This window comes from Spea bombifrons, chromosome 1, assembly GCF_027358695.1.
Source record: "Spea bombifrons isolate aSpeBom1 chromosome 1, aSpeBom1.2.pri, whole genome shotgun sequence".
Taxonomy (NCBI): Eukaryota; Metazoa; Chordata; class Amphibia; order Anura; family Pelobatidae; genus Spea; species Spea bombifrons.
Window position 1 is genome coordinate 62,039,761 of NC_071087.1, and position 18,918 is coordinate 62,058,678.

At 36.8% G+C, this 18,918-nt stretch overlaps 1 protein-coding gene across 1 annotated transcript in view; it reads right to left on the bottom strand.

The window, feature by feature from the left end:
- Nucleotides 1–18,918, bottom strand: part of MUC16 (mucin 16, cell surface associated) — a 60,768-nt gene that overhangs the window by 20,779 nt on the left and 21,071 nt on the right. The window contains exons 6-25 of the mRNA XM_053464089.1: nt 18,629–18,688; nt 18,149–18,241; nt 10,915–11,022; nt 7,697–7,723; nt 7,452–7,591; nt 7,112–7,179; nt 6,056–6,228; nt 5,732–5,767; nt 5,270–5,403; nt 5,025–5,092; nt 4,239–4,411; nt 3,916–3,951; nt 3,454–3,587; nt 3,209–3,276; nt 2,427–2,599; nt 2,105–2,140; nt 1,643–1,776; nt 1,398–1,465; nt 612–784; nt 290–325 (exon numbers count right to left, since the gene is read on the bottom strand). Coding sequence (XP_053320064.1) covers nt 290–325; nt 612–784; nt 1,398–1,465; nt 1,643–1,776; nt 2,105–2,140; nt 2,427–2,599; nt 3,209–3,276; nt 3,454–3,587; nt 3,916–3,951; nt 4,239–4,411; nt 5,025–5,092; nt 5,270–5,403; nt 5,732–5,767; nt 6,056–6,228; nt 7,112–7,179; nt 7,452–7,591; nt 7,697–7,723; nt 10,915–11,022; nt 18,149–18,241; nt 18,629–18,688 — 1,938 coding nt within the window. The remainder of the gene's footprint in view (nt 1–289; nt 326–611; nt 785–1,397; nt 1,466–1,642; nt 1,777–2,104; nt 2,141–2,426; nt 2,600–3,208; nt 3,277–3,453; nt 3,588–3,915; nt 3,952–4,238; nt 4,412–5,024; nt 5,093–5,269; nt 5,404–5,731; nt 5,768–6,055; nt 6,229–7,111; nt 7,180–7,451; nt 7,592–7,696; nt 7,724–10,914; nt 11,023–18,148; nt 18,242–18,628; nt 18,689–18,918) is intronic.

Here is an 18,918-nt window from a genome sequence, read left to right on the forward strand (position 1 = left end):
TCTGTTTAAACCATATATCAGGTGCAGTAATATATAGATCAGAGCACAAGTTACTGACTCCACAGGGTAGCGCATTAACTGGAAAAAGTACTCCCAAATATCAGCCTGTGAAAGATTTTTATTTTCTCTAATATTGAAGAATCCACATTTCTGTATGTAGATATGACTCCCACATGTCTCTTTGCACTACAGTCAATAAATACATAATCTGTTGGTATTGTTACATCCTAGAAACTGAAAATTTGGGCACAAGATGGTTTGGATCGTTATGTTCATTAACAGTACTTACTTGGAGCCGATGTAGTTGGTGTTTTTTCATTGTATCCTGGAGAGGGGAAAAAATGATTTTGTGTCATACACAAAGGCTCCTTTGCTAGTTTGCTTTTATCATACAGTAGATTTCATCAGATGTCTGGCTTTTTTTTTAGCTCGGTCATACTTCGAAAAAGAGTGCTAAAATATAAACCCTTCCTTAAAGAGCAAATGCTTCCAGAATTTTTCTTTTCTTAAAACTGCTATCACTTAAAAACAGGCAAAACATACTAATTTATTTTCATACTGCCTCATGGTAAAGTAAAGGGGATGATAAACATTTGGGACCTTAGCATTACCATTAACATATAGGCTGTTTGGATCCAGGGTATAGATTCCTAGTTTGGTAACATTGCTTGTGTTATTTTTCAACTCCTTATACAAAGCCACTTCATCAAATGGAATGGATGCGAGGTTGCTGGTGTAGGTACAGATTGCATCAACCTTAGTGCTACTTCCACTATCTGCCGAACTGGAAAATACAAAAAGTAAACAATTACACAATTACAATTTATTTTCTTCTTTACATGTGTTATTTGTATTACGTAATTTATGGTTGAAGATGCTTCAAATAATGTATACTACGATGGTCTGAATATTAAAAAAAACAAACAAAACAAAACAGAATGTTATTTTGTATTTTTTTCAGTTTCTATTCTTTAGTAACAAAGATTTTTTGGATGTCACAAATCAATATCCCTAACGGGAATACATGGCTCTACAGCTAAAAAGAACAGTGTCAGGAAAGAACACACAGCTGAACTCGGTAAATTAGGAGGAATTTGTTCCTCTAGAGAAATAATCATCTCATAATATTTTGGGAAAATCAGTGTGAATTTTAAGGGGTTCTTCAGTTTAGTAGCAAGGAAAAGAGAGTGTGAGATACTTGAAAAACTCTTTCATCCTCACTGTCAAATGCTGAAAAGAAACATTATTATATTATTATATGGTGGCATTATATGTGTGAGGAATTTACATTTTTTCACCATGTCCTCCACCAGCACTATAATCACTCATGGCAGAGACTGATTGAACATCTTTGTTTACAGTAAGGGATGTTTCTTAGAATTTGGAATACACCTTACCTGAATCCGTTAATCTGACAGCCAGAGTAGGAAGATTTAAGGCTAGTGGTGTTTATCAAATTGTCCAGCTGTAACAGAAATAAGTAAGCATTACAAATCAAGTTCACAAATGGTGGTTTAGCATCATACACATTTATGTAAAGTAGAATTGAGCAAAAGTTCTAATTTCTCTGCAGTTTCTCTTACATAGTAACTACATCTGTTTTGCCCTCATTCTACTACAAATTAGTAAAAACAAAGCTTACCAAATTCACCAAAATAGTCTGAGTGCTGTTGAATTTAGAGGTATTCGGTATTCCTAGATCTGAAGTGTATTGAAGGTTGGTGATAGTGAAATTCATAGTGAAGGGTAATGTGACGCTTGTGGCTGGAACTGTGGCTGAAAAGATAACACATAAAACACCCAATATTATAGACTTCTGTTTAAACCATATATCAGGTGCAGTAATATATAGATCAGAGCACAAGTTACTGACTCCACAGGGTAGTGCATTAACTGGAAAAAGTACCCCCAAATATCAGCCTGTGAAAGATTTTTATTTTCTCTAATATTGAAGAATCCACATTTCTGTATGTAGATATGACTCCCACATGTCTCTTTGCACTACAGTCAATAAATACATAATCTGTTGGTATTGTTACATCCTAGAAACTGGAAATTTGGGCACTAGATGGTTTGGATCGTTATGTTCATTAACAGTACTTACTTGGAGCCGATGTAGTTGGTGTTTTTTCATTGTATCCTGGAGAGGTAAAAAAATGATTTTGTGTCATACACAAAGGCTCCTTTTGCTAGTTTGCTTTTATCATACAGTAGATTTCATCAGATGTCTGGCTTTTTTTTTAGCTCGGTCATACTTCGAAAAAGAGTGCTAAAATATAAACCCTTCCTTAAAGAGCAAATGCTTCCAGATTTTTTCTTTTCTTAAAACTGCTATCACTTAAAAACAGGCAAACATACTAATTTATTTTCATACTGCCTCATGGTAAAGTAAAGGAGACGATAAACATTTGGGACCTTAGCATTACCATTAACATATAGGCTGTTTGGATCCAGGGTATAGATTCCTAGTTTGGTAACATTGCTTGTGTTATTTTTCAACTCCTTATACAAAGCCACTTCATCAAATGGAATGGATGCGAGGTTGCTGGTGTAGGCACAGATTGCATCAACTTTAGTGCTACTTCCACTATCTGCCGAACTGGAAAATACAAAAAGGAAACAATTACACAATTACAATTTATTTTCTTCTTTACATGTGTTATTTGTATTACGTAATTTATGGTTGAAGATGTTTCAAATAATGTATACTACGATGGTCTGAAGATTAAAAAAAACTAAAACAAAACAGAATGTTATTTTGTATTTTTTCAGTTTCTATTCTTTAGTAACAAAGATTTTTTGGATGTCACAAATCAATATCCCTAAGGGGAATACATGGCTCTACAGCTAAAGAGAACAGTGTCAGGAAAGAACACACAGCTGAACTAGGTAAATTAGGAGGAATATGTTCCTCTAGAGAAATAATCATCTCATAATATTTTGGGAAAATCAGTGTGAATTTTAAGGGGTTTTTCAGTTGAGTAGCAAGGAAAAGAGAGTGTGAGATATTTGAAAAACTCTTTCATCCTCACTGTCAAATGCTGAAAAGAAACATTATTATATTATTATATGGTGGCATTATACGTGTGAGGAATTTACATTTTTTCACCATGTCCTCCACCAGCACTATAATCACTCATGGTAGAGACTGATTGAACATCTTTGTTTACAGTAAGGGATGTTTCTTAGAATTTGGAATACACCTTACCTGAATCCGTTAATCTGACAGCCAGAGTAGGAAGATTTAAGGCTAGTGGTGTTTATCAAATTGTCCAGCTGTAACAGAAATAAGCAAGCATTACAAATCAAGTTCACAAATGGTGGTTTAGCATCATACACATTTATGTAAAGTAGAATTGAGCAAAAGTTCTAATTTCTCTGCAGTTTCTCTTACATAGTAACTACATATGTTTTGCCCTCATTCTACTACAAATTAGTAAAAACAAATCTTACCAAATTCACCAAAATAGTCTGAGTGCTGTTGAATTTAGAGGTATTCGGTATTCCTAGATCTGAAGTGTATTGAAGGTTGGTGATAGTGAAATTCATAGTGAAGGGTAATGTGACGCTTGTGGCTGGAACTGTGGCTGAAAAGATAACACATAAAACACCCAATATTATAGACTTCTGTTTAAACCATATATCAGGTGCAGTAATATATAGATCAGAGCACAAGTTACTGACTCCACAGGGTAGCGCATTAACTGGAAAAAGTACTCCCAAATATCAGCCTGTGAAAGATTTTTATTTTCTCTAATATAGAAGAATCCACATTTCTGTATGTAGATATGACTCCTACATGTCTCTTTGCACTACAGTCAATAAATACATAATCTATTGGTAGTGTTACATCCTAGAAACTGAAAATTTGGGCACTAGATGGTTTGGATCGTTATGTTCATTAACAGTACTTACTTGGAGCCGATGTAGTTGGTGTTTTTTCATTGTATCCTGGAGAGGGGAAAAAATGATTTTGTGTCATACACAAAGGCTCCTTTTGCTAGTTTGCTTTTATCATACAGTAGATTTCATCAGATGTCTGGCTTTTTTTTTAGCTCGGTCATACTTCGAAAAAGAGTGCTAAAATATAAACCCTTCCTTAAAGAGCAAATGCTTCCAGAATTTTTCTTTTCTTAAAACTGCTATCACTTAAAAACAGGCAAAACATACTAATTTATTTGCATACTGCCTCATGGTAAAGTAAAGGAGACGATAAACATTTGGGACCTTAGCATTACCATTAACATATAGGCTGTTTGGATCCAGGGTATAGATTCCCAGCTTGGTAACATTGCTTGTGTTATTTTTCAACTCCTTATACAAAGCCACTTCATCAAATGGAATGGATGCGAGGTTGCTGGTGTAGGCACAGATTGCATCAACCTTAGTGCTACTTCCACTATCTGCCGAACTGGAAAATACAAAAAGTAAACAATTACACAATTACAATTTATTTTCTTCTTTACATGTGTTATTTGTATTACGTAATTTATGGTTGAAGATGCTTCAAATAATGTATACTACGATGGTCTGAATATTAAAAAAAACAAACAAAACAAAACAGAATGTTATTTTGTATTTTTTTCAGTTTCTATTCTTTAGTAACAAAGATTTTTTGGATGTCACAAATCAATATCCCTAACGGGAATACATGGCTCTACAGCTAAAAAGAACAGTGTCAGGAAAGAACACACAGCTGAACTAGGTAAATTAGGAGGAATATGTTCCTCTAGAGAAATAATCATCTCATAATATTTTGGGAAAATCAGTGTGAATTTTAAGGGGTTCTTCAGTTTAGTAGCAAGGAAAAGAGAGTGTGAGATATTTGAAAAACTCTTTCATCCTCACTGTCAAATGCTGAAAAGAAACATTATTATATTATTATATGGTGGCATTATATGTGTGAGGAATTTACATTTTTTCACCATGTCCTCCACCAGCACTATAATCACTCATGGCAGAGACTGATTGAACATCTTTGTTTACAGTAAGGGATGTTTCTTAGAATTTGGAATACACCTTACCTGAATCCGTTAATCTGACAGCCAGAGTAGGAAGATTTAAGGCTAGTGGTGTTTATCAAATTGTCCAGCTGTAACAGAAATAAGCAAGCATTACAAATCAAGTTCACAAATGGTGGTTTAGCATCATACACATTTATGTAAAGTAGAATTGAGCAAAAGTTCTAATTTATCTGCAGTTTCTCTTACATAGTAACTACATATGTTTTGCCCTCATTCTACTACAAATTAGTAAAAACAAAGCTTACCAAATTCACCAAAATAGTCTGAGTGCTGTTGAATTTAGAGGTATTCGGTATTCCTAGATCTGAAGTGTATTGAAGGTTGGTGATAGTGAAATTCATAGTGAAGGGTAATGTGACGCTTGTGGCTGGAACTGTGGCTGAAAAGATAACACATAAAACACCCAATATTATAGACTTCTGTTTAAACCATATATCAGGTGCGGTAATATATAGATCAGAGCACAAGTTACTAACTCCACAGGGTAGCGCATTAACTGGAAAAAGTACTCCCAAATATCAACCTGTGAAAGATTTTTATTTTCTCTAATATAGAAGAATCCACATTTCTGTATGTAGATATGACTCCCACATGTCTCTTTGCACTACAGTCAATAAATATATAATCTATTGGTATTGTTACATCCTAGAAACTGGAAATTTGGGCACTAGATGGTTTGGATCGATTTGTTCATTAACAGTACTTACTTGGAGCCGATGTAGTTGGTGTTTTTTCATTGTATCCTGGAGAGGGAAAAAATGAATTTGTGTCATACACAAAGGCTCCTTTTGCTAGTTTGCTGTTATCATACAGTAGATTTCATCAGATGTCTGTTTTTTTTTTTTTAGCTCGGTCATACTTCGAAAAAGAGTGCTAAAATATAAACCCTTCCTTAGAGAGCAAATGCTTCCAGAATTTTTCTTTTCTTAAAACTGCTATCACTTAAAAACAGGCAAAACATACTAATTTATTTGCATACTGCCTCATGGTAAAGTAAAAGAGATGATAAACATTTGGGACCTTAGCATTACCATTAACATATAGGCTGTTTGGATCCAGGGTATAGATTCCTAGTTTGGTAACATTGCTTGTGTTATTTTTCAACTCCTTATACAAAGCCACTTCATCAAATGGAATGGATGCGAGGTTGCTGGTGTAGGTACAGATTGCATCAACTTTAGTGCTACTTCCGCTATCTGCCGAACTGGAAAACAGAAAAAAATAAGCAATTACTATATTTTCTCTTGGGTGATCAAGCCCCATGTGTCCAGCTGCACAACGGGGAAGTCTCAGCCTCCATAGGCAATTGCTGGGAGCACTGCTATATGTAAATACACTCCTAACTGTATCCACATATGAAACAAGTGGTATACAAACTTGAGTTGTATTACTTCACTCTGTCCTTACTGTAGCTCCTAACTAGGGAAAAAGCTAACATTAGAAGTAGCTGTCACGTCGTTGGATCTGGATCCAGATAGCTGTGTGTTCACTGCCGTCCGCGGGTTCCACAGGCTGGTAATGCCAGCAGGGGCACCAGTGACGCGTAGCAGAAGTCTTGCTCGTGACACGCGGTGGGGGTGGGGCTTGGTAGGTGCCAGATTTTAAAACCCGTAACTGAACCTGGTCCTGCTTATCTGTGTTTGGAATTTGGAATTCATGTTTGCTGGTATTGACCCTTGGCTTGCCTGACTACTCTTCTGCTTAGAGATTCTGTTCCTGTATTACCCTATTTGTGTACCGTCCCTGGCTTGTCTGACTACCTGTGCTTTGTACAGACCTTTAGCTTGTATGAATACCTGTTTACTGTATGAAACCTTGCTACATCTGACCATCCTTTCCCCATTAAAGCCTGGAATACTGTATCCTCCATCAGTGATTCCAGCCTGCAGGTTACCTATACAGGTTTCTGGATCATTTAAGTCCCTATCCGCTTAGTATTTAGCTAATTGTAATTGTAGCATTGTAGAATCTTTAGTGAAAGTTGCTACTATAAATAGGCCATTACAGAAAAAGAAGAGACTTCTGAGGCCCCAAAAGCTTCTGTGACTTTACAGAGGTTTTATGTTGGCACAATAAAAAGTTCTTACGTGAATCCTGAAATATGACACTCAGGATATGAAGATGCCAAGCTTGTATTATTCATTACACCATCCAACTGAAACAGAAAAGCCTTATTAGTAGAATAATTAATTATTTAGAACTATGTAGCTTGCTACAACTAGGATTTACAATTTAGTAAATTATTTTTCAATGCTCACAAATGTTTTCACATTAACTGCTAGTTAAGAAGCTTTCAAAATAATTGAACGAAACACTATAACTATACACAAGTCAAGGAACTAACTAACTAAAACAAGTCAAAGAAAATAAGTGAACAACATACAGAAAAGTAGAGCCTTTGAATCATTTAAAGGCTGGATAACTCACCAAATCAGCCATGATACGTTGAGTGCTATTGTATTTCTCGGAATTCTCAATCCCCAGGTCCTGAGTATATGTGAGGTTGGTCAAGGTGAAGTTCAAGGTGAAACTAGACACTGGCAAAGTAACTGTAATGGGTCGTATAGCTATGAAATTATAAAGAATTGTTTAAATAAACATCATACTACACTTCAGTACATTTTTTGTGTGCATAGATAGTGACATTAAAAAAACATGATAGGTTGACTTACTTGTTGATGGTGGGCTTTCATTATAACCTGAAATAAAAAAACACATTGGATGCTAATAATTATAATTTTTATATTTTTTTTCTTTATACTGCTATTTTGAAGTTGTTGTTTTATGTTGTCAAAATAATGCATTTCAAAGTTTTAGATAATATAGTTACCGTCAATATAAAGGCTGGAGCTATCAAGAAGGTATTTATCCAGGTTTTTGATGCCATTTGTTAAAGTACTGAAGTCTTTGTACACGACCTGTTTGTCAAATGCCTGTCCAGCTGAGTTGTTTATGTAAGAGCACACAGAGTTGATGCTAAAGGTGTTGGAGACATTCCCAGGTCTGGAAAACATCAACAAATACATTTACCCTAAATTGTAGTAAAAATGTATTCTGACTTAGTCCCTTTATTTTTTCAAAAAGATAAGTTAGAATAAATTTACACCAGAATGTAGAAAAATATTCTCTATTTTTTGCACCAAGCAGGAATAAATTGGCACTCAAGGTACTCAAAGACACAGACACCACTAGTCCAAATAGGTGAGGCTATAGTCAAGCCCACCTCTTTGCCTCCTACACAGTCCATAAAAAATAGAATACTCTACTTTGGAAAACTGTACCTGGCACAGTAGAGGCTGAATCATATACACTACATATGAAAATAAGATTATCTAGGTTTCTGTGACACTGCTCTCTCCTGGTTCACATGCTACCTTTCTGATCATACCTTCAGAGTCTCCCTCTCTAGTAACACTTAATCTCCCCTTCCACTCTCAGTCTGTGTACCCCAAGGATCAGTTATAGGACCCCTTCTGTTCTCACTTTACACTACCTCACTTGGCAAACTAATCTCAACCTTTGGCTTTCAATACCACCTGTATGATGATAACACCCAGATCTACTTATCCACTGTTAATCTGTCTAACTTTCTCTTAGATCATGTAACTAACTGTATTGTCTCTGTCCCTAACTGGATGTCTGCACAATTGCTGAAACGCAATCTCTCCAAAACCAAACTTCTTATCTTCCTTCCCTCTAATGCTAACATTCTTTGCGACAATATTTGTTAACGTCAATGGTGCTATTTTCTCCTTGTCCCCTCAGGCTCACTGTCTTACTGTCACTCTTGACTCTGACCTCTCATTCACCCCCCACAACTGTCTCAGAAAAACTGTCATCTTCATCTTAAAAACATTGCCCGAATTTATCCATTCCCAACATTAAGGCTCTTGTTCATGCCTTCATTATCTTCCACCTTGCCTATTGTTAGCTGGTCTTCTTTATACCTATCTCTCCCCTCTATAATCCACCATGAATGCTGCTGCCAGACTTATGGTCCTCACCCATTTCTTTACAACAGTCCTCCCCTCCCTTTAGTGACTCCCTGTGCGCTTCAGAATTCATTGAAAAATTCTGACTCTTGCTTTCAAAGTCCTTCAAACTCACATCTCCTCACTCATGTCCAAATCCACTCCTAACAGGTCTGTTCACTCATCCTATGATCTCCATCTGTCCTGTGCTCTGATTTCTAGTTCTCATGCACACTTCCAAGATTTCTCAAGTGCTGCCCCATCCTCGGGAATGCCCTTCCCTGGCCTACCTCCTGCTGTTGTTGCATCAAAAAATCCACATGAACCACTTCTTTAAGGACATGCTTACAAGTTAACATCCTTCCGCTCATATTCATTTAGTTTACCTCTCCTAGTCCCTCTCCTGCAATACAAGTGTGGCTGGTCCATCCCTAACAGTGGCACTTTTTACTTCTTGTGTAATGCACCCTAACTCCATGTTATGTTTACCCATTGTACAGCACTACGGAATATGATGGCACTATATAAAACAATAATTAATAATGACATCACACAATTTTTTTTTACGTGGCAGCAGTTACATTTAGAAAGGCATGGCTATTTGGTTCCTGGAACTTCTTCCATAATGCTCAAAAAGTAACTAATGTTGTAGGAAAATATTCACACTTGCACAACATGTAAGCAAGGCAGATCATACCTGAATGTAAGATCATGACAGCCGGTAAATGCCAGTCCTATACTGCTATTTTTCAAAACTGGATTAATCTGTTAATAAAAAAGTGTATAACATTATTAAGAAATATAGTTTAAGAAATTCCCTCCTGTTAGCCCTTTTTTAAGAAAAGATCATTTTTATATTAGCACTCTGTTTCACATTCCTTACCAGAGACATCAGAATAGCTGACATTGTAATGTAAATTTCAGAGGACGGGTCTTCAAACAGGGAATTATAGGTCACATTAACCAAGGTCAAGTTGAAAGTGAAATCCAGTTTTGGAGACTCTGTTGTTACTGCAACAGCTAACAGAAAGTCGATAGCATGATTAAATGGCATATGTTCTATCTTAAACTGTACTCCACTAATCAGCATTTTTATGTACAAGATAGAAGAAAAAAATAAACATTTTAATGTAGTCTGTGTTCTTCACCCCAGGGAAGTGATAATGGACTATCTGACCTTAAAGGAACAGCCCCAGCTCCAGACCATCAGGCCTTCAGAAGACATCGTCTTGAGCACTTTTGTCTGCTTGGATCAGTGGCAGGAAAGTGGTCATACTGATATCAATGGGAGTACTTTCTACACATGTACAGGTGGCAATGTGTTTTTAGACCCCTTGGAGCACATTCACTTTGGAAAGCAAGCAGGGTGTTGGGCAGAGCACATATGTAAGTTTAGGATGCTGGGGATGAGGAAAGAGGCCACAATTCTACACACTCCCTCTATGTATTTGTTAGGAGACACAAACTGTAAAGGGGACACTCAGCTGTCATATGCATTAGAGCAACTTTTTAAGAAAATTATAAACAGTATACAAGGATTGTCACAAATTTGGCCATGTAAAATGAATATGAGGATTGTCCCTGGCCCCATTAACTTTGAAGACAGGAACTTAAATATATCACTCCCAGTGACATAATGTCACAATAAATTAGACACAATAAAGTGGGCATAACATTTTATGATATGATTTTTCTGTTTAAATGACCATATTGACTTACTGGTGTTCCCTTGAGTTGTCACAGACGTTGTACTAACAGTGGTAACTGATATTCCTGTGGTAGTGGCATTGGTGAGTGGACTCTCTTTGGTACTTTTTTCTACAGTTACAGCAAGAAAGCATGTAAATTACATGTCTCTGTACAGCATGTCTTACATACAGTAATGTCGTTAACATTTTAGAAGCACTGACTATACTGACCTGTAGATGTGACTAGAATGGTTGTGGTGGTAAATGGTGTTGCTGTGGCATTTGCTTCATTGGGTTGCTCCACCGGTATTTTGGTAACTGGGACTATAGTCTCTTCATCTGCGTAAAGGTAAACATAACAAATACACCTTAAAAAATTACAGCAATCTATTATTACTGTAAATCATGCAATACAAATAAGCAGAATATCTGAAGAACAACTGTGCTGTAGACACCAGTATATTTAATGCATCTGATTTACTGGTGTCCCAAATCACAAACAATAGAATGGTGGACTATGTTCCATGCATGGGTGAGGGTAAACAGGTCATTTTAATATTGCTGTAACTGATGCTGTTTTTGTGTGCTTGTGCTTCGTGGCAGCTGCACTTTTTTCTGCATTTATAAATCGTAATCATAAATTAAAAATCTTGATGATAAGTGAACTGTACTACAGTGATGGTGATGCAGCTGAAACTGGTGGTATAGTACTTAATCCAGTAGTATATTCTGGACTAGGTTGACTAGGTTTAGGGGGCATCAGCCATTTTGGAACATAACAGGGAGCCTATCATCATGTTGGGTGATCAGGTTACTGGTAGCGCCATTGTTCATGATGTAATCTTGACTGATGCAGTTCTATTACATTGGGATGCAATGGCTGATTTATTTTCTAGATTATGTTGTAACTGGTAATAATGTGCCTGATGTTTCTAAGATGATTACTATCAGAATGATGAAGCTACTTTAACTGCTACAGTTGTATCAGAAGCTGACGTTAACACAGTTAGCGCAGGTGTGCTTGACACCGCTGTTTTGAAATGTTCTGTTGCACTTTTCGCTGAAGTTGAACTTCTAGTTGTTGAAGCTAATGAGATTATTCTTGAAGATGTTAAAAGTGGAAAGATTGTAGTTGGTACTGTTGTAACAGGGGCAGTTTTAGATGCCGCCGTTAACTGTGAAAGTTATACTTGTTGAAGTTGCTGTACCTGGTATAGACATGCTTGAAGAATATGTTAATACAATATTGTGTCCCAATCCTTTATTTTGTGTTATCAATGCACATAGAACATGATTTGTGTATGCGGATTCGTAGAGGGTTTTAACTGCAAATGCATTCATTTTGGTGGCAAATGTAGATATGTTAAACATATTTGATAATATATGAGATTATAAAAAATACAAGAGCCCAGTGTTTTTATAGCCCCTTCCAAACATTTTAGTAAAAAACCTTTATTCATCTAGTTTGGCTTCTTTTGGTTTTTGACTAATTAAGTTAAATCAAAATGTCCAAAATCTGTATTAACATGTTATACTAATATGATATCTAAAATCATTTTATTTTAATTGGTGTGACAGATATGACAGAGAACAATATTGCCACAAACATATACAGTAGTAAAGTTTTTCATGTTATTATTTGTTTTCATTTTAATTCACAAAAGCGTTCTGGCAATTTGTTATCCTTAAAGAAAACCAAACATAGCAAATTGTTGTAGAAACTGTGGTCTTGCTTTTGGTAGTTGGTACAATTGTTGATGAGATTGCAACTGAAAATTTTAATACATTTGACAATATATCTATGACACAGAAATTTTGTTTGTTTTTAAATGGGAAAAAAGTCACTGTTACATCTCTTAGCAAAAGGTAGCATATGAACTTTTGGTAGGTTTTTCCAATATATATATATATATATATATATATATATATATATATAGTGCCTGCTTTTGGGAAGGAAAATAAGGGGGTATAATTACATTATGAAGTATTCTTGCTGAATTAATTTTGACAGAATAATGTTAGAAAACATAAAATGTATTTAAGAATAAATGTTAACAAGAAGCAATTTCAAAAAACAAAATAAAAACCTAAATAAGAACCAGAGGTTGTGATCTAAAGTAAGACGTGAATAATGGATGTCATTTGTATTGATGTACTATTTTTAGGGAACAAACCATCATTAACTTAAATAAATGATAATATACTAGTTAAAAGAAAGTACTAACAATTCTGTGATGGCTACAAAACATTATTTTGATTTCCAAATCATTTTTAGATAGGGAATAAGTTGATTCATCATTGCTCACTCAAAAATAATTGAGTGTGATCACAACCAATGGCATAGCTTGGAAACATACCCTCTAGATATTTAATATGCAAAAGTTGCTTTAACCGTGTGACCATATCACATCACTATCAGGAATGTGTATGGTTTAAGTGGTGATCCAAATTTTAATGAGTATGATTAGTGCCAATGCCAAAGTTTGGGAAACCAATATGTTTGGATCTACCTTTGTAGTTTTTTTTATCCAAAAGCATTTAATCACATCGCTGGTCTCACCTTTTGTTATTACTGGATATGTTGTGGCAATAGTTGTTCTTAGACTTGTCATGGGAGAACTAGTTGTTGGAACAGTGGCTGTGGTTGGTAATGTAGTTTTTGAGGATATAGTGCTTGTTACTGTTGATTCATCTGTTGTTGCTATCATTGCTGTTACTGGAGTTGTGGTTGATTCACCTGTTGTTAAAGCTACTGTTGTTACTGGAGCTGTGGTTGTAGTAGCAGTTGTTCTGATTGGAGCAGTTGTTGAATACACTGTTGTTGGAACAGTGCTCGTAGTTGTTGGTGCAGTCGTTGAAGTTGCTATCTGTGTTGTTGTTCCTAGAATTGTGGTTGATTCAGGTGTTGTTGATGCCACTGCTGTTGTTAATGGAGTTGTGTTTGTAGCAGCAGTTGCGGTAGTGTCTGTAGCAGCTGTTGAAAGCACTGTGGTTGTAGTTGTTGGTGCAGTGGTGGAAGTTGCTATCTGTGTGGCTGTTCCAGAAGTTGTGGTTGTTGCAGCAGTTGTTAAAGCTGCTGTTGTTGTTGTAGTTGCTGCAACAGTTGTTGAGAGCACTGTTGTTGGAAGAGTAGTGGTTGTTGGTGGAATTGTTGAAGTTGCTATTTGTGTTGTGGGTAATTCAGCTGCTGTTGATGCCAATGTTGTTGTGGTTGTAGCGGCAGTTGTAGTTTCTGCAGAACTTGTTGAAAGCTCTGTTGTTGGAACAGAGTATGTAGTTGTTGGTGCAGTCACTGAAGTTGCTATCATTGTTGTTGTTATTGGAGTTGTGGTTGTTGCAACAGTTGTTGAAAGCACTATTGTTGGAACAGTATTAGTTGTTGGGGCAGTTGGTAAAGTTGCTATTGTTGTTGTTTCTGGAGTTGTGGTTGATTCAGCTGTTGTTGATGCTACTGTTGTTGTTACTGGAGCTGTGGTTGTAGTAGCGGTTGTAGTTGTTGCAGCAGTTGTTGAAAGCACTGTTGTCGGAAAAGTGGTTGTAGTTGTTGGTGCAGTTGTTGAGGTTCCTATCTGTGTTGTCGTTTCTGGAGTTGTGGTTCGAACAGCTTTTGTTAATGCCACTGTTGTTGTTATTGGAGCGGTGGTTGTAGCAGCAGTAGTTGTTGTTGCTGGTGGAGTAGTTGAAGTTGTTATCGGTGTTGTTGTTAATGGAGTTGTTGTTAATTCAGCTGTTGTCGCTGCAACAGTTGTTGAAAGCAATGTTGTTGGGACAGTAGTGGCTGTTGGTGCAGTTGTTGAAGTTACAATTGTTGTTGTTATTGGAGTTTTGGTTGATTCACCTGTTGTTGATGCTACTGTTGATACTGGAGCTGTGGCTGTAGTAGCAGTTGTAGTTGTTGCAGCCGTTGTTGAAAATACTGTTGTTGGAGCAGTGATTATTGTTGTTGGTGGACTAATTGAGGTTGCAATCATTGTTGTTACTGGAATTGAGGTTAATTCAGCTGTTGTTGATGCTACTGTTGTTGTAACCAGAGCTGTGGTTGTACTAGCAGTTGTACTTGTTGCAGTAGTCGTTGAAAGCACTGTTGTTGGAACACTGGTTGGAGTTGTTGGTGCAATTGTCGAAGTTGCTATCATTGTTGTTACTGGAGCTGTGGTGGTAGTAGCAGTTGTAGCTGTTGCAGAAGTTGTTGGAAGCAGTGTTGTTGTTTCTAGAGTTGTAGTTGATTCAGCTGTTGTTGGTGCCACTGTTGTTGTTACTGGAGCTGTGGTTCTAGTAGTGGTTGTAGTTGTTACAGCAGTTGTTGAAGGTATTGTTGTTGGAACAGTGGTTGAAGTTGTTAGTGCACTTGTTGAAGTTGCTATCTGTGTTGTTGTTCGTGGAGTTGATTCAGCTTTTGTTGATGCTGCTGTTGTTGTTACTGGAGCTGTGGTTGTAGTTGTTGCAGCAGTTGTTGAAAGCACTGTTGATGGAACAGTGGTTGTAGTTGTTGGTGCAGTTGTTGAAGTTGCTATCATTGTTGTTACCGGAGCTGTGGTTGTAGTAGCAGTTGTTGATGCTGCTGTTGTTGTTACTAGAGCTGTTGCAGAAGTTGTAGCTGTTGCAGAACTTGTTGGAAGCAGTGTTGTTGTTCCTAGAGTTGTAGTTGATTCAGCTGTTGTTGGTGCCACTGTTGTTGTTACTGGAGCTGTGGTTGTAGTAGCGGCTGTAGTTGTTGCAGGTGTTGTTGACAGCAAAGTTGTTGGAACACTGGTTGTAGTTGTTGGTGCAGTTGTTGACGTTGCTATTGTTGTTGTTACTGGAGCTGTTGTTGTAGTAGCAGTTGTAGTTGTTGCAGGAGTTGTTGAAAGCACTGTTGTTGGAAAAGTGGTTGTAGTTGTTGGTGCTGTTGTTGAAAGCAAAGTTGTTGGAACACTGGTTGTAGTTGTTGGTGCAGTTGTTGAAGTTGCTATTATTGTTGTTGTTACTGGAGTTGTGGCTGATTCAGGTGTTGTTGAAGTTGCTATTGTTGTTGTTACCGGAGCTGTTGTTGTAGTAGCAGTTGTAGTTGTTGCAGGAGTTGTTGAAAGCACTGTTGTTGGAACAGTGGTTGTAGTTGTTGGTGCTTTTGTTGAAGTTGATATCTGTGTTGTCATTCCTGGAGTTGTAGTTGATTCTGCTGTTGTTGATACTGCTGTTGTTGTTACTGGAGCTGTGGTTGTAGAAGTGGTAACAGTTGGTGCAGCAGTAGTTGAAGGTACTGTTGTTGGAACAGTGTTTGTAGTTGTTGTTGCACTTGTTAAAGTTGCTATCGTTGTTGTTACTGGAGTTGTTGTTGATTCAGGTGTTGTTGATGCCACTGTTGTTAATGGAGTTATGGTTGTAGCAGCAGTTCTTGCTGCAGAAGTTGTTGAAAGCATTGTTGATGGAACAGTGGTTGTAGTTGTTGTTGCAGTAGTTGAAGTTGCTATCTGTGTTGTTGTTACTGGAGTTGTGATTGTCGCAGCAGTTGTTGATGCTGCTGTTGTCGTTGTAGTTGCTGTAACAGCTGTTGAAAGCACTGTTGTTGGAACAGTAGTAGTAGTTGGTGCAGTTGTTGAAGTTACTATTGTTGTTACTGGAGTTGTGGTTGATTCAGCTGTTGTTGATGCTACTGTTGTTACCGGAACTGTGGTTGTAGTAGCAGTTGTACTTGTTGCAGCAGTTGTTGGAACACTGATTGTAGTTGTTGGTGCAGTTGTTGAAGTTGCTATCATTGTTGTCGTTCCTGGAGTTGTAGTTGATTCTGCTGTTGTTGATGCTGCCATTGTTGTTACTGGAGCTGTTGTTGTAGTAGTTGTTGAAGTTTGTGCAGCAGTTGTTGAAGGCATTGTTGTTAGAACAGTGTTTGTAGTTGTTGGTGCGCTCGTTGAAGTTGCTATTGTTGTTGTTGTTAATGGAGTTGTGGTTGAAGCAGCAGTTGTTGAAAGCAATGTTGTTGAAACAGTGGTTGTAGTTTTTGGTGCATTTGTTGAAAGCTCTGTTGTTTGAGCAGCGGTAGTAGTTGTTGGTACAGTTCTTGAAGTTCCTATCATTGTTGTTACTGGAGCTGTGGTTGATTCAGCTGTTGTTAATGCTGCTGTTGTTGTTACCGGAGCTGTGGTTATAGAAGCAGTTGTAGTTGTTGCAGGAGTTGTTGAAAGCACTGTTGTTGGAACAGTGGTTTTAGCTGTTGGTGCAGTTGTTGAAGTTGCTATCTGTGTTGTCATTACTGGAATTGTGGTTGATTCAACTGTTGTTGATGCTGCTGTTGTTACTGGAGCAGTGGTTGTAGTAGCAGTTGTAGTTGTTACAGCAGCTGTTGAAAGCACTGTTGTTGGAACAGTGGTTGTAGTTGTTGGTGCAGTTTCAATCTGTGCTGGTGATGCTGCTGTTGTTGCTAATGGAGTTGTGGTTATAGCAGCAGTTGGTGTAGTTGCTGCAGCTGTTGTTGAAAGCTGTGTTGTTTGAACAGTGGTAGTAGTTGTTGGTGCAGTTGTTGAAGTTTCTATTGTTGTTGTTAATGGAGTTGTGGTTGTAGCAGCAGTTGTAGTTGCTGCAACAGTTGTTAAAAGCACTGTTGTGGGAATTGTGGTAGTAGCTGTTGGTGCAGTTTTTGAAGTTTCTATTGTTGTTGTTAATGGAGTTGTGGTTGTAGCAGCAGTTGTTGTAGTTGCTGCAACAGTTGTTAAAAGCACTGTTGTGGGAATAGTGGTTGTAGTCGTTCGTGCAGTAGTTGAAGTTGGTATGTGGGTTGTTACTGGGGTTGTGGTTGTTGTAGCAGTTGTTGATGCTGCTGTTTTCGTTGTAGTTGCTGCATCAATTGTTGAAAGCACTGCTGTTGGAACAGTAATAGTTGTTGGTGCAGTTGTTGAAGTTGCAATTGTTGTTAGTGGAGATGTGGTTGATTCAGCTGTTGATGGAACAGTGGTTGTAGATCTTGCTGCAGTTGTTGAAGTTGCTATTATTGTTGTTGTCACTGGAGTTGTGGTTGATTTAGATATTGTTGATGCCACTGTTGTTGTTAATGGAGCTGTGTGTGCTTCTTCAATAATATAGGAAAAGAGATTTTGTATGTACATTCCAGACATGAAAAGGTAGATTCCCTCCATAAAGCCCCAAGATTTCCATTTCCGCCATGACGATGGACAGTAATACTTGCAAAGTTGTACTTACAAACTGACTATGTATTTGATTTTTTTAAGACAATTCTCAAACCTGCTCTATAAGTCTAGCTATGTATATATCTTCCCTGTAATTTTCAATGCATACTGTATCACCTTATACCTCTATCAGAAGACCTGTATGATAGGACATACACACTGTTTGGAAGAAAAATACTAGTACTTTAGAAAACACCTTTCAATCATGCATAAAATAACATTATTGTTTCTTGCTTTATTTAATGTGAATATTTTCTCTCTAGAAATGAATACAAAGCATAATTTGCATGGAAATTCAGACTTACCTGTGGTGCTTTGTGTAGTCAATAATGTTGTTGTGTTTACAGGAGACTGGTTTACTGGATTTTCTGTGACTGGCTGTATAACCGGCTCAGTTACTGTTAAACATATTTGATAACACATGAGATTATAACAAATACAAGAGCCCAGTGTTTTTATAGCCCTTTCCAAACATTTTGGTAAAAAAACCTTTATTCATCTAGATTTGCTTGTTTTTCTTTTTGACTAATTAAATTCAATCAAAAAATCAAAAATCTGTATTAATATGTAATACTAATATGACATCTAAAATCAATTTATTTTAATTGGTGTGACTGTTGTTTTACAGTGTTTAAAAGTTGACATACTACCACAAACATATACTGTGGTAAATTTTTCCAAGGTATCATGTTATTATTTGTTTTCATTTGAATTCACAAAAGTCTTATGGCAATTTGTAACCTTTTCCAGATAAAATATTGGAAATATATGTAATAAGAACATACCAATTGAAGAAACGGTGCTCGTGCTTTTGGTAGTTGGTACAATTGTTGATGAGATTGCAGCTGAAAATTGTAATAAATTAGTAACTGGCAAAACAAAGATGTATGATACAGAAATCAACGTTTATATCAAAGTTTGTTTTATAAAAGGGAAAAAAGTCACTGTTACATCTCTTAGCAAACCTAAAATGGCAGCACATGAACTTTTGGTAGGTTTTTCCAATATATATATATATATATATATATATATATATATATATATATATATATATATGTATATATATATATATATA